Source organism: Thunnus albacares, chromosome 21, assembly GCF_914725855.1.
Source record: "Thunnus albacares chromosome 21, fThuAlb1.1, whole genome shotgun sequence".
NCBI classification, from domain to species: domain Eukaryota; kingdom Metazoa; phylum Chordata; class Actinopteri; order Scombriformes; family Scombridae; genus Thunnus; species Thunnus albacares.
The window spans coordinates 21,962,713-21,975,120 of NC_058126.1; the positions used below are offsets into that span (position 1 = coordinate 21,962,713).

The 12,408-nt window shown below is 39.9% G+C and overlaps 1 protein-coding gene across 1 annotated transcript in view; it reads right to left on the reverse strand.

The window, feature by feature from the left end:
• Positions 1–9,085: 9,085 nt before the first annotated feature.
• The window catches only part of mkxa (mohawk homeobox a), a 30,261-nt gene continuing 26,938 nt past the window's right edge, over positions 9,086–12,408 (reverse strand). The window contains exon 7 of the mRNA XM_044340397.1: positions 9,086–11,851. Coding sequence (XP_044196332.1) covers positions 11,644–11,851 — 208 coding nt within the window. The 3' untranslated portion in view covers positions 9,086–11,643. The remainder of the gene's footprint in view (positions 11,852–12,408) is intronic.

Sequence of the window (12,408 nt, forward strand, 5' to 3'; positions counted from 1 at the left end):
GTATGCAATTTATACTTCTAGCAGTGGAAGAATATTCAGATCCTTTATTTGAGTAAAACCACAGTATAAAAATACTCCATTAAAAGTCCTCAAATCAATATATTACTGATAATAAGTAAAAGTATTATTGGTAAAATGTACTCAAAAATCAAAAGTAAAAGTTCTCAAAATGGAGAATGGCTTACAGAATGTTATATTATTATGTTGTTATGTTACTTTGTATTATATTAATGTTGTATTGTTATTTATGATTATGAGCTGCTTTTACACTGAAGCTGGTCCAAGTGGAGATCATTTTAACAACTTTATCACTGTTGGGTAGTTTAATCTATACAATGCTTCATATTTGATGAGCTGATCATACATATTATATATAAAATCTGTCTGACTTTCAGTATGTTATATACTTATTTGTTATTTCATATCACCTAAATACATGTTGTTAGAGAGCATTGATTTATAACGTTAATGGGCTTTGACGTAGACAGAAAAAAAACATCCTGCACAAATTGCACACGTTTTGTTTTGCACTGTCTGTAACTCTCCCTTGTATATTCAACAGCATATCAGAAATGTTACAAGCATGGTTTAACAGTTAACACCATCAGGATTAAGCACTAACATCTGGCCTAGCTGATAATCAATAACAATTGCTTTCCATTGTGGTTTGCACACCGTGAAAACACAACACTACTCTGATTACAGATGGCTTAAAAAAATGTGACTAATAGTTCACTCCAAAAGGTTTTGTAAAATACATGAAATTTGGTACCAACAGGCCATTTTTTAACAATTTCTAATTGCAGTCAGTGACTATAGATAAATTGTTGCTATGGAAGCAGCATAAATATAACTGAAACAAAGTCTAATTTTATTCTTTGTATTTGAGTAGAAGCTTATAAAGCAAATAATCACTCCTCCCAACACTAATGGGCTGTATGTGAAGACAGATTGATGCAGCAGGTAGTCAAACCAGCCTTCCTAACAGTATATATACCTACACTTTTTGGCCAGAATTAGATGTCTGATGACTTTCAGTCCAATAGGACAAAATGTTTTCTGTGAATAAAATCATAACCTGACTTCATCAAACTGTGAATCACCCGTGGCGCGATTGTGAATCCAGACAGCTCCACTCCACAATTTTACACCTAACATGTGTATATATTTGCTTGCCAGATCTACAGCCTCTCACTCTCTCTCTATGTCTCTTTCCCTGCATGTTTAAATATCACAATATGCTCTTATAAAACGGTAAAATGTGTGTGTGCATCTGTATTTAATACCTTTTAAATACCAATATGACAGTTCTGTAATGCCATCCTTTTAAAATATGTCCTGGGAGTTTCACTGGGCCTGGACACATGGAGGCCCACTTTGCGTGGGATATTTCCATATGACGATCAAGGAGATCGGATCCACCACTCTGTCCCTTTCACACATGTATGCACACACACACACACACACACACACACACACACACACACACACACACACACACGGCACAGGCAGAGTTGCGATTGAATCACGCTCAGTCCGTCAACAATGTATCTTTGTGTTCCCAAACACAAAGTGTTAACGTGAGAGGACCATTCCAGACTCCCTCCAGGCCTTGTGCGCTGCCAAACCACATTCCTCCAGCAGCTGCCATTTCTTACATCTGCTGCATTTACGTGGTTTCACTTGACTGTACTGAGGAATTTATTTAGCTTTTCTGTGATGAAATATTACACAGAGACACCAGGCCCCACTCTCCTGTATGTCTTATTTGTGATCCCCCGGCTGTCATTATGTTATGAGTAGTTGTGGCTTCTGTTTTACTCTGCAGTCTGCCCGCTAGCTGCTGCTGCTGCTGCTGCTGCTGCTGGAAAAACTCTTTCTGCCCTCAAAGGACTTCAAACTGTGTTCTAATGTGGACATGGGGTCCGAAATACTGCGTGAAAGTTGATCAATCAGAGGTGAAATCCATCAATGAAATTGCCCACTTTAACTCCTAACATGCATTTATACTGTAGATGGTTATGTTTATAATCAGTCAATAATTAAGTACATAAAAAATTATTGAAAGCAGTTTTTAACAAAGGTTGCAAATTGTTCAAAGTTAAGATATGTATAAAATAAACAGAAAGGATAGTAACACTTATAAAACAACAAAATAGAATGAACATAATCCAAAAGAGCAAAAACATCAGTTATAGCTGCACCAATCTATACTTTTCATATTACCACTGTAAAAAATGACTACATTATGTATGTATGTAATATAAGATTCATAGTGATGAGCCCACAGAGAATTATTGCCAGACTTCCCTCAACTCAACCGAGCATTTTAGCTTCTTTCAGCTCATTGTTTTTATTTTACAGCCCACAACTGTAATGTTTTTGATCAGTCTCATGGCTCTCATCAGCCAAGTTTTCAGATACAAGAGGCAGCTGTTTTCGGCAAAAATGCTCCAATAAACCCACTTCACTTCACAGACCAACACAGATGATACAGTAATGGAGAATTTAGCAGCTAAAGAGCCAGATTATCTTCCCAGGAGTTTTTGGAGATAAAAAACAGAGCTAAAAGAGACGTGACTATTGTACTTAAAATTTGTGACTTTTGTCCAGAAATATGAAATGAATGTTCATGTTTCTCCATGTCTGCTGGATGTGTAAATGATTTGCTAACACGTTCGCCATATTAACTCATATAATGGTAATATGACAGTGTTGTATTTACAGGTAGCTGCACTGCCCCAAAGTGGCCACAAAATGCAGGTTATTAAGAACAGCAAGGAATAAGCAAGAAATTGTTCAATGGCTTTTGAATTGGATGATCTAAAAGAAAGAGATAAACTATCCCCATCGTATTTGTACCTTACCATTACATTTAATAGCATTTTGTAAAGTATTTATTAATGGTTTACACCACTTACATGTGCTTCAGGGGACTGAATGTTTTATACATGTATGAGTAAACGACTGAGAATGCACCTCTATGTGTGTACAAGTATGTAAGTAATGATGAAGACCATGAGATGTGGTTGAAAGAGCTGAGAATATTTTGTCATCCACACTAATCCCAAGGTCAAGAGTGAACCTTCCATGCGTGATGCTGCGGTAATGTTATAAAGCAATTATTGACTGTTTGTACACCACTTGTAATTGCCTCATGGGAAGGATAACATGCTACTCCCTTTTGAGGTGAAAATACAAGCATTTCTTCTTAAGTGGGTTTGCAAATGTGGAAGGACGATACAGCCACCTCTATGAGGCACTGTCTGTGCAAATTGCAAACCTTGCAAGATTCCACTTTCCTTAAAAGCACGATCCATCAGGCTAAAACCAACGTTTCAGTAGTTGAGGGCAAACCCCACATGGAATGGGCTGTCCTATCGGCTTTGGAGGATGAACTCTGGAGGGCAAAGTGGCTCTGTTGGTGACACCACAGAATGTGAAAACAGCAATCATGCAATCATGGCATATGGTGCTGCCGTGAGTGTTATTTTTGAATTATGCTGCCTCAGCGACTGACAACACCCAAGGTTCATTCACAGCAGCAGAAATAAGACTGCAATAAGAGGTTTCCGCCAATGGATAGAGACCATGACTTCGGTCTGTACACCAAGTCTTGTAGAACAGTACATCCTAAGATGCCTTCCTAAGGTGCCATGTGCCATACTAAGTGCTCCACTATCCTGTGGTTCCCAATTTATTTGGCTTGTGACCCATTAAAATGAAGCAATGTCTGCTTGTGACCCCTCATCACCGCTAACAGCCTTAGTGAGGGCATGAATTGTGAGCAGTTCAATCAAAAGAGTGAATTTTCCTTCTAACCATTTTTCATTTGAATGATTTTAATAAGCGGTGAAAGAATCCACTATTGCACATGAAAAGAGAAAATCAGAAAAAATGTTTTTCATTTTCAGCCTTTATTGATGATGTGACAGTGGCATGACACATTGCACAACTACTTTGCCACCAAGATGCCCCGAATAAACATAGTTTTGACAAAATAATTTTAACTCAAGGTCTACTTACTCAGCATTTTCTGGCACTTGCTACCATTTGCTTTGTTTTTGTTTCAGGTATTTCATCTGTTTGGTCATGAGTTGTAACCAAAGTTCCATACTTAGATCATAAGATGACAACTGAGCAAATTCCATTCACTAATGAAGACCATCATGATGGTCAAAACAATCGCAAAAAGGTACTAATTGGTCCTTGAATTGAGATTTGTTATTTTGTCAAACTACTGGTCCTAAGCTCAGAAAAATACTTGCATGCTCAAAATATTTTGTGTTACAGAAATTTATGTTCATTCCTAACCCCTTAATCATCTTGTGAACCCCTCAGATTTGACCCATTGCAGGTTCCTGACCCCAAGTTGGTAAAAACTGCACTAGACCTCATACCTTAGACCAACAGCAATATGTCAGGATATGGTTAATTCAAAACTGTGCTACCCATGGCGGGACAGAGTAAAAGAAAACATTGTTTACTAACAATTTGCAAATGTTGGCAATGAAACTTTGAATAATTAATACAAAATTTGGGAGGAAAGGAGCCAAATAAGCCCAGATCTGAGGTGACATTTCACATCTGAGGCACTGACTATCCTCAGTCCTCCTTTGGACCTAAAATGAGATGCATGTAGTTTGGCAGGACTGCATGTTTCTAAGCCAGCAATGTGTTTTGTCAGTTCCAAACACTGACTGTGAATAAGCTTATGTCTGAAATCAAAGAATAGGAGTTCAAAACTTTCTCAGGGTAATTTTGAGCACTGAAATGCCGTGATGCTCATTGGGGGGATTTCATGTGTATATGAAAATAGATATGTCATCTTAACTTTTGTTTGCACCAATATAAGTGAAAGTACCAGTTCTCACCCTTCATCTTACATGTCGTTCTGCTCTCCACAGGTTCTTGTGCTTTCTCTTGATCCCGTGTTGGCAGCCGTGCGTTGGCTCGGACCCACAGCACCTCTGGAATGGGGTCTCATTGTTTGAAGCAGCTGTTTAGTTTGTCTGTCTCAGGAGCTCAGAGAACGGCCAATTACCAGGATTTAGGCTGTTTGGAAACAGCTGAGGTGCAGGCAGCTAAACCGTCTGCTTGTCCAGCCCTGTTACTGTTACTATGTGCGTGTGTGTGTGTTTGTGTGTGTGTGTGTGTGTGTACGAATGACTCTTGGATGTACTGAGACGTGGGATTCAGGGAGGAAATACTCAGGCATTATCCTCCAATAAACAATCAGGGAGATCCACTGCATGCGGCTGTGCATGGTGGGCCTGTTTGGATGTTGGAGGCAAATGGAAATGGACTGGACAAATCTCTGTACAACAGTCTTGAACATGAGACCTGTTGTGTTGCACTGCTTTGTGGTGAGACTGTGACTGGGATTAAGTCAGTTTACAGCAAAAAGGAAGAAATGTTTTGCGTGGTTGGAGTTTGTGTAAGCGGTGTTTCGCCGACAACAGACAGCAGCGCATGTACTGTATGACCAACTGCGGTTGATGAAATCATGTGAAAGCAAAAACTTGACACCAGGTATCAAAGCAGAGATTTCCTGCGTTCCTGCCTCCCCACCAGAGACCCATTCTTGTTCCATTTCATGAAAAGTGTGTCTCCCTTTCTGTGAGAGCAGTTTACTCTGGCAACTGAGCAGAGTGTTTCTAAACCAGCTACGTTTATCCATTTCACAATGTTCTCAGGTCAGAACAATGTGCATGCCTCCACAGTCTGTTCTTACAAGTGCAATTGACCCTTTTTGTTTAAAACTGGCATGTGTCACGTTTTTTCCTCTGTTTCAAACCCAGATCCTCTCACAAAACAAAATGGAGATGATGTCCACCTGGAATAACACCCGGAGTGTCCTCATTTGGCCAAATGCAGCGTTTACTTGCGGTTCCATGTAAGCAAAGCTCTCTCTCTCTCTTGTTTCTGGAGGTTTCTGAATATGTTTATTATGAAAAATGAAGACAGGAATTCTTTTTTTTTTCAACTGCCTTAAGGTTAGCTCAACAAGGAGGAGACTTGCAACAGAGCTGGATCCAGAAGAAGAGCTGGAAAATGTGGATTTAATACAATAATGGAACCGAGAAGACAAACCCAAACGGCACTGATGATTTTAAAATGACTGGTTCGAGGAAATGATACATCAAAGAATAGAATATGAGACAACAAAAATTCCTTGTCTGTCATTAAATGTTCATTCTAGCAAGGAAATGATTAAGGATCTAATTCTTACTTGGGTGAGAACAGCTTGGATTATATTGAACATATGTATGAGCAACTAATTCAAAGAATTATAAATGTCTGCATGAAATCCAGAAATCACAGCTAATACTGAAATAACACATTGTTCCCAGCGCATACCTCCTTCATTAACGTAATTCATTTAGTCAGTAATCTGTGTAAGCTCTGTGCAGTGTAATTCCTCTTCAGTGTTAGCTAATGTTTCCTAGTATCATCCAGTATCATGCCAACTCAAATTGCACTCATCTACAGACATACCCTTTGAGAAAATATGTTAATTTGTGTAGTGTAATTTGTCTGCAAAGCACTAATGCTTCTCTGACCCTTTGTCTCCCGTGTGATTAGCTCTGGTTCATACAATGTCCATGATCTGAACAATGGCCTGCGTGCATCACCTCCTCAAACACCCATGAAGTTACAGCTGATCCAAAACAGCCCTTGTCCCGAAATGATTGCAAGGTCGGACCAAGTTTTTAATCAGTCAATTCTTTCAGGAATCTAACAATTAGGCCTAGCAATTTTTCTCATATTTGTGTCCAAGGGCAGGAATAAGCAAAAGACAAAGTCCTGGCTCTAATGAACGGGGGCTCCTTGGAGCATCCTTCGCAGCAAGGTAACTAATTACTTCAGCATGCCACGGGAATCATATTTCCTCATCAAATGGGAAATGATTTTCAGAACGTCTGTTCTTGGATTTCATTTCGTGTGGTTTCACCCGCTGATGGTGAAGTTGAGTTTCTGGCGGACTAAATAGCCAAGGTGAAGTCTGGAGTCTGTCAAGTTACATGCCGCGCCAAGCGAGAATCTCCACTTGTCCGTCTCCTGCGCCGAGATAACCGTGCAGCTCCGCGACTCCTTTCAAATCTTTCAGCAGCACAGAGAGAGGAGGCATGAATGAAAAAAAATGAAGCAGGGAGCTGTAGGCAGCATGGAATATCACTTAGTTTTTCAATGGAAAATGTGGCTTAGTGAAGGTGGGGTTTGGCCCACTCAGTGCAGCGAGGGATGAGAGGTCAAAAAACCTGATAGGATTATTTCAGGAAGTGTCAGGGTGAGCCATCTCACAGGGCCATGCTGAAGCCCAGAGGCAGAAGGAAAAGCAACAGGGCATCTTGCTGGGTGTTTAGCCACTGTGCAGGTTGTTTTTATTGGGTCTGACTGACAACGGAACCACAGGACACAAGGCCTTCCAGCATTGGTCAGCATTTACAGTTTGTGGCATTTGCTGCTACCAGCTTGGCAACAACTGCTGTCAACATCTTTATTCCTGTCTCTTAAATCTTTCCTGCTATCTTTTTTTCTCCTCCAGTATATTTCTCATTCTGTCTCTCCTGACGTGAAAGGGGTCCTGGCCTTATGGCTCCGTGGCAGAGCTCAGGTTCAGGACGAGCGGTAGCATGGTAGAGCCATTAATACACAGGAAAGAGAAGGGAGACTGAGCCCTGAGCAAAAGGGCACACCTAGGAAGTGTGAGACATAAATTCAGTCTTCCCCCTGGCCTCCCTGAGATGCCTTCAGACTCAGACGCTGCACAAAGACTCGGTTGTCTATTGACGGTATCATACAGGATCCACAATACCACAAGAGTTCAAATTATATGTCCAGACTTCCTTAGGTATCCACACCACGACAGCGGATATAGAAAACCCAAACTTTATGAAATCTTTATTTAAAGACATTTATCTTTTGCCGCTTCTGCCCTCTTGAACTCCTGCGAGACAGATTTTGATCGGGTCAAATAAACAAATATAGTGAAACGCCCAACATCCTTCTGAAGGTAGCAAAAATACACAGGGGATAGCAAACGCTGGGGCCCAAACCACTAATGTGTGGTATGTGGTTGACGCAGCTCGCTGCTGTATACATTCAGCTCTTCCAATGGTTTGTCATGATTAGTTTGTTTAGCTCTTTAAAACCACCCCGCCTTGTGTGTCATAAACAAACATCTCCTGTATTGTGATTTGTGTGGAGCTGTGGCCCATTGTTAGAATTAAGAGTTTAGCCTGGTGACATCAACAAAGGAAAACTAAAATTGCCTAAAGTCACCATATAAAGACCAGAATTTGTATGACTTTGTTCCTTCTTCTGGGAAGACTGTGCAATAATGTCTGTGGATGGCTTTCAAACTAAAAATATACCTCTAGACATATTATGAGGCTACTTGCAGAAGATGATAATAATGATTAAGTGATATGTCTTATATTCATCTTTAAAGCTGCACTAATCAATCTTTTTTATATTAACATTGGATCAAATAACTATATGTAATATAAAAGGGGTCGCTAGTAGTGACAAACCCACATAGAGTCAGATCACCAGACACCCGACAGTTGTCAGTTGCTTTAAGATTGAGCTTTTAATTATTTTTGATTTAAGCATAGATTTGACCTGCAAATTTATTGTTTTGGTTCAGTCTCTCTACCCTCATCAACTTTATTTCCAGATGCAGCAGACATCTGTTTCAAGTGAAAAAGCTCTGACAAACCCACTGTATGTTAAATGAAACATTAAACTACTAAAAAGCTAGACATTTACCTCAGGAGTTGATGGAGGCCAAAACAATGCTAACAGGAGTTTGAAAACTGGACTTTCATTTGTCATGTGTTCAGAAACACGACTCCAAATGGATTCTGTGGATATGTGAAAAGGCACATTTTGGATAGTTATTTTAAAGTGATGTCTTGTTCCACTCCCCCCGTGTTGCCAAAAAAAACAAAACAGAAAAAACAACAAAAAAACAGCTGTATTGCAGTTTTAACAAAAACATGAGGGAATACAAATACAAAAACAAACCATGATGATTAACATTAACAAATTAAAAAACACAAGATGCCTTTCATTTCATTCAGAGGTTTATTCATTGCTTTGACCAAGTAACAACTGTTTTATAAAAGAAAATTTACATGAGAGCAAATTGGACAATACAAGGAGATATGCATTTGGTCATTGGATTGGAAATCCAGTCTCTATCAAAACAACAAACAAAAAAAATCTCAATTTATATAACTTAACAATAAAAAAACAAACTATGGTCACAATTTTCTTTGTCTTTTACAAAGTCCGTAATAATAATTTATAGGCTTTAATACATACCGTTGCTTTCCATTTGTCGGCATGGTTGTGAAAGCAGGGTTTGTGCTGGAGAAAGGCATGTACAGTACCAAAGTCTTGGCCGTAGAAACCCCTTTGTTAGTATTTGTCTTGTTGTTGGGGAGTGATTGCAGGTAGCAACAACAAAGGCTGCTCTGTTGTCTCTGAAACCTCCTTCACTCGCTCTGTCTCTTCCCAGCGAGCGGGTATCGTGTGAGGTGTGAGGGTCCCGAGTGGTCCAGAGGTTCAGAGGTGCGATTAGAAACACAAGGAGCGGGCCCAGCACTACCCCGCAGCTACCCTGCCTGGATCAGGTGTATAAAAAACACATGTGGGAGCCCACAACCCCCACTGCATAAGCAAATAGTGCCTGGGGATTGGCTAGTGCGATTCATTTCATTATACTTCCATAGGCACGGTAACGGGAATAATAAAGGGTTGTCCTTCATTTCTTTTACTTCTCTTCAACTTCACGTAAAAACAGGCTGTGTTTTCTGATTTAAAACCAAGAACTGTAAGTGCAGCTTTTTTTTTTAAACAGTTTGCACATTCAAGACACACAAAAAAGGTCAAAAAGTCATTTTGTGCAGCTTCACTCCTTCCCCAAGTCCTTGACCATAAGCATAGTCTGGGTTGTCAAAAAATTAAAACTGCACAATTTATGAAGGAGTGTACATTTTGACACACATAAACAGTACCTTGAAGATATACATAAAATTAAAAAGTCAGCACAGAGAGCCAACTTCAGTTTCTCCCATAAGTCCAACTTGATTTCCCCAGTTTGTGAACTTGGCATCTGTCGCCGCAAACGTTTATAACATATGCACCGTACAAAAGTACTTTCTATAAAAAAAAAAAAAAAAAAAAAAAAAAAAAAAAGACTCTTTCCACTGGATGACAAAAGAAGCTCTTAATGCGGTACGGTTAAGTGAAACCAAGTACAAAAGTTTGATCAAAAACAATTGGCCACACATATACAGACTGACAATAACAAATACTTTGAACACTTGCTTGGCCGACAAAGAGATAATACTGAAATGTATTTTTGAAGACACACGAAAAAAAAAAAGCTAGGGGTAGAAAGTCAAACTTTTAAGTCTATCCTCTGGCTTCTTGTAAACAGCAATTTGAATGTAATGCTAAACAGCTGAGAGGGCTGAGGATCAAAAGGCTGGGGGAGCTGGTGGTGGATTTTTTTTTTTTTTTTTTTTTTTTGTTCACTCCGGACTATCTTGTTCTGAGCACAAACATGTGAAAAGGCAACACTGTCCACATAAAACACTGATAATGCAAAGCAAAAACATCCCTTTTAGGTCATGTCATTCTCCTGCTGGAACAGATACTGTACTGAACCTTAAAGCATGCCTGTGGATCTACGTACATCTGTGTCACCGCCTGAGTGAACGTGACTTCATTTGAGTCCAGCTTTGTGCACGTTTCAACAACTAAAAGCCCCGATAAGAAAGGAATCCTTCACTCGTTAATGAAATCCAAGGCCGAGATGTGGACAAGGTGGAGAACGCTGGCTGCTTATCGATCTTCTGCTCACGTTAGAGCAATTTATCCAACAGTTATTGTTGGCCTGCCAGCATCGAGAGTCTGACTGAGACAAAACATTGTTCCGTTTACAGTCAAAATGAAGAGTCCAGTCAAAATAAGCACAATGCCTTCAAGGAATTACGGCTGGGCATTTTGAAAGAGCGTGTCTCTGCGTGTGTGTGCTATTTGAGTTCATCAGTGCCTCGGATGGTGAGCTCATTCAGTCTTTAAGGCACATGCTGTTGTGGGGAGTTTTTCATTCACAAAACACATCCTGAATCATGACTGTGACTCTAAACTTAGTAAAATAATCCTTCACAAATTCCAAAGAGGCACCTCAGTATCTGTACTTTGCATTGACCACAGTCGGTGAGTTATTCGTCTGAAGAACGAAGGCACTTTGGCAAAATACAAATTTTGTAGCATAAAAAAAGAGGAAATAAAAAAATCAGACTCATCAAAAATAAGTTAATATTACAAAAGTGTCTTGTTTTAGGAAATACTGCAGTGAAACTATCATCAACACTTGTCTGTCGCACATCAACCCAGCAGAGAAAAGGATGATCGAGGCCTCTTTTGCACTTTTTAGACACCAATAACAACCAAAAAGAATGAGTTCTCTTTTTGTTCCACACTTCCTCGCCTCAAACACCCCCCATCCTAAAACAACAGTCCTCTTTTTATTTCAGGGGGAGTTTATTTGGACTCCGGCGAGTTTGCTGAAACAGGAATGTTTGCTGGTTTGCATAGAGAGACGGGAGGATGACGTCAGGGCTAATATTTCTGCATCAGCGGCACTTTAACAGTCTTGATCTCTGCTATATGGGAGGACTTTTGGATGATGCAGCTGGTGGTCCCGGAGACGCTGTCCTTCCCCTGCGCCAAGTTGGTCAAGGCCATGGCGGCGTTGATCTCCTTCCAGTACGTCTCGTCTTTGCCCTTCACCTTCTCTTTCTGCGCAGCTCCGACGCCACCGCTGCCACTGATGATCAGAGGAACACGCAAACATGCACACAAAAGAACAAAACAGAGGAGAGTTAGAGGTCAGGTTTAACTTGTTACAAATGAAAAAAGAGGATTTGATCTGGCACTGCAAGGTAAGGGAATGTAGGAAAATTATTAGGTGGGGAGGGAGGGTCAGAAAAGGGGGAGGGTTATGTACTTTTTCTTTTTGTTGAAGGGAGAGTGGTCTGAAATTTTTTTGGGGAAAAGGGAAAGTCTGCTCAATCAGTGAAAGTTACTATGACAGTTGTTGGGCTTAACATTTTTCACAATTGCTAATTCCACTGCTAATGTGAAATTTGAGTCAAGTAAAAAAATATTTTTGCATTGACAATTTAATCTTGATACCAGGTTTGAGTTGAAAAATTAGGGAGGAGGGTGTTGCAAATTTTTCTGAGTCAAGGAGAGGGTCCAAAGTAAATATTAAAGGAAAATTCCAGTTTATTTGAACCTGATGTATTTCCCATAAATGTGGCAGTTGTGACTCAATATGTCCTGCTAACTTTGTTCTCTACAGCTCCATTATTGAAATTCCAG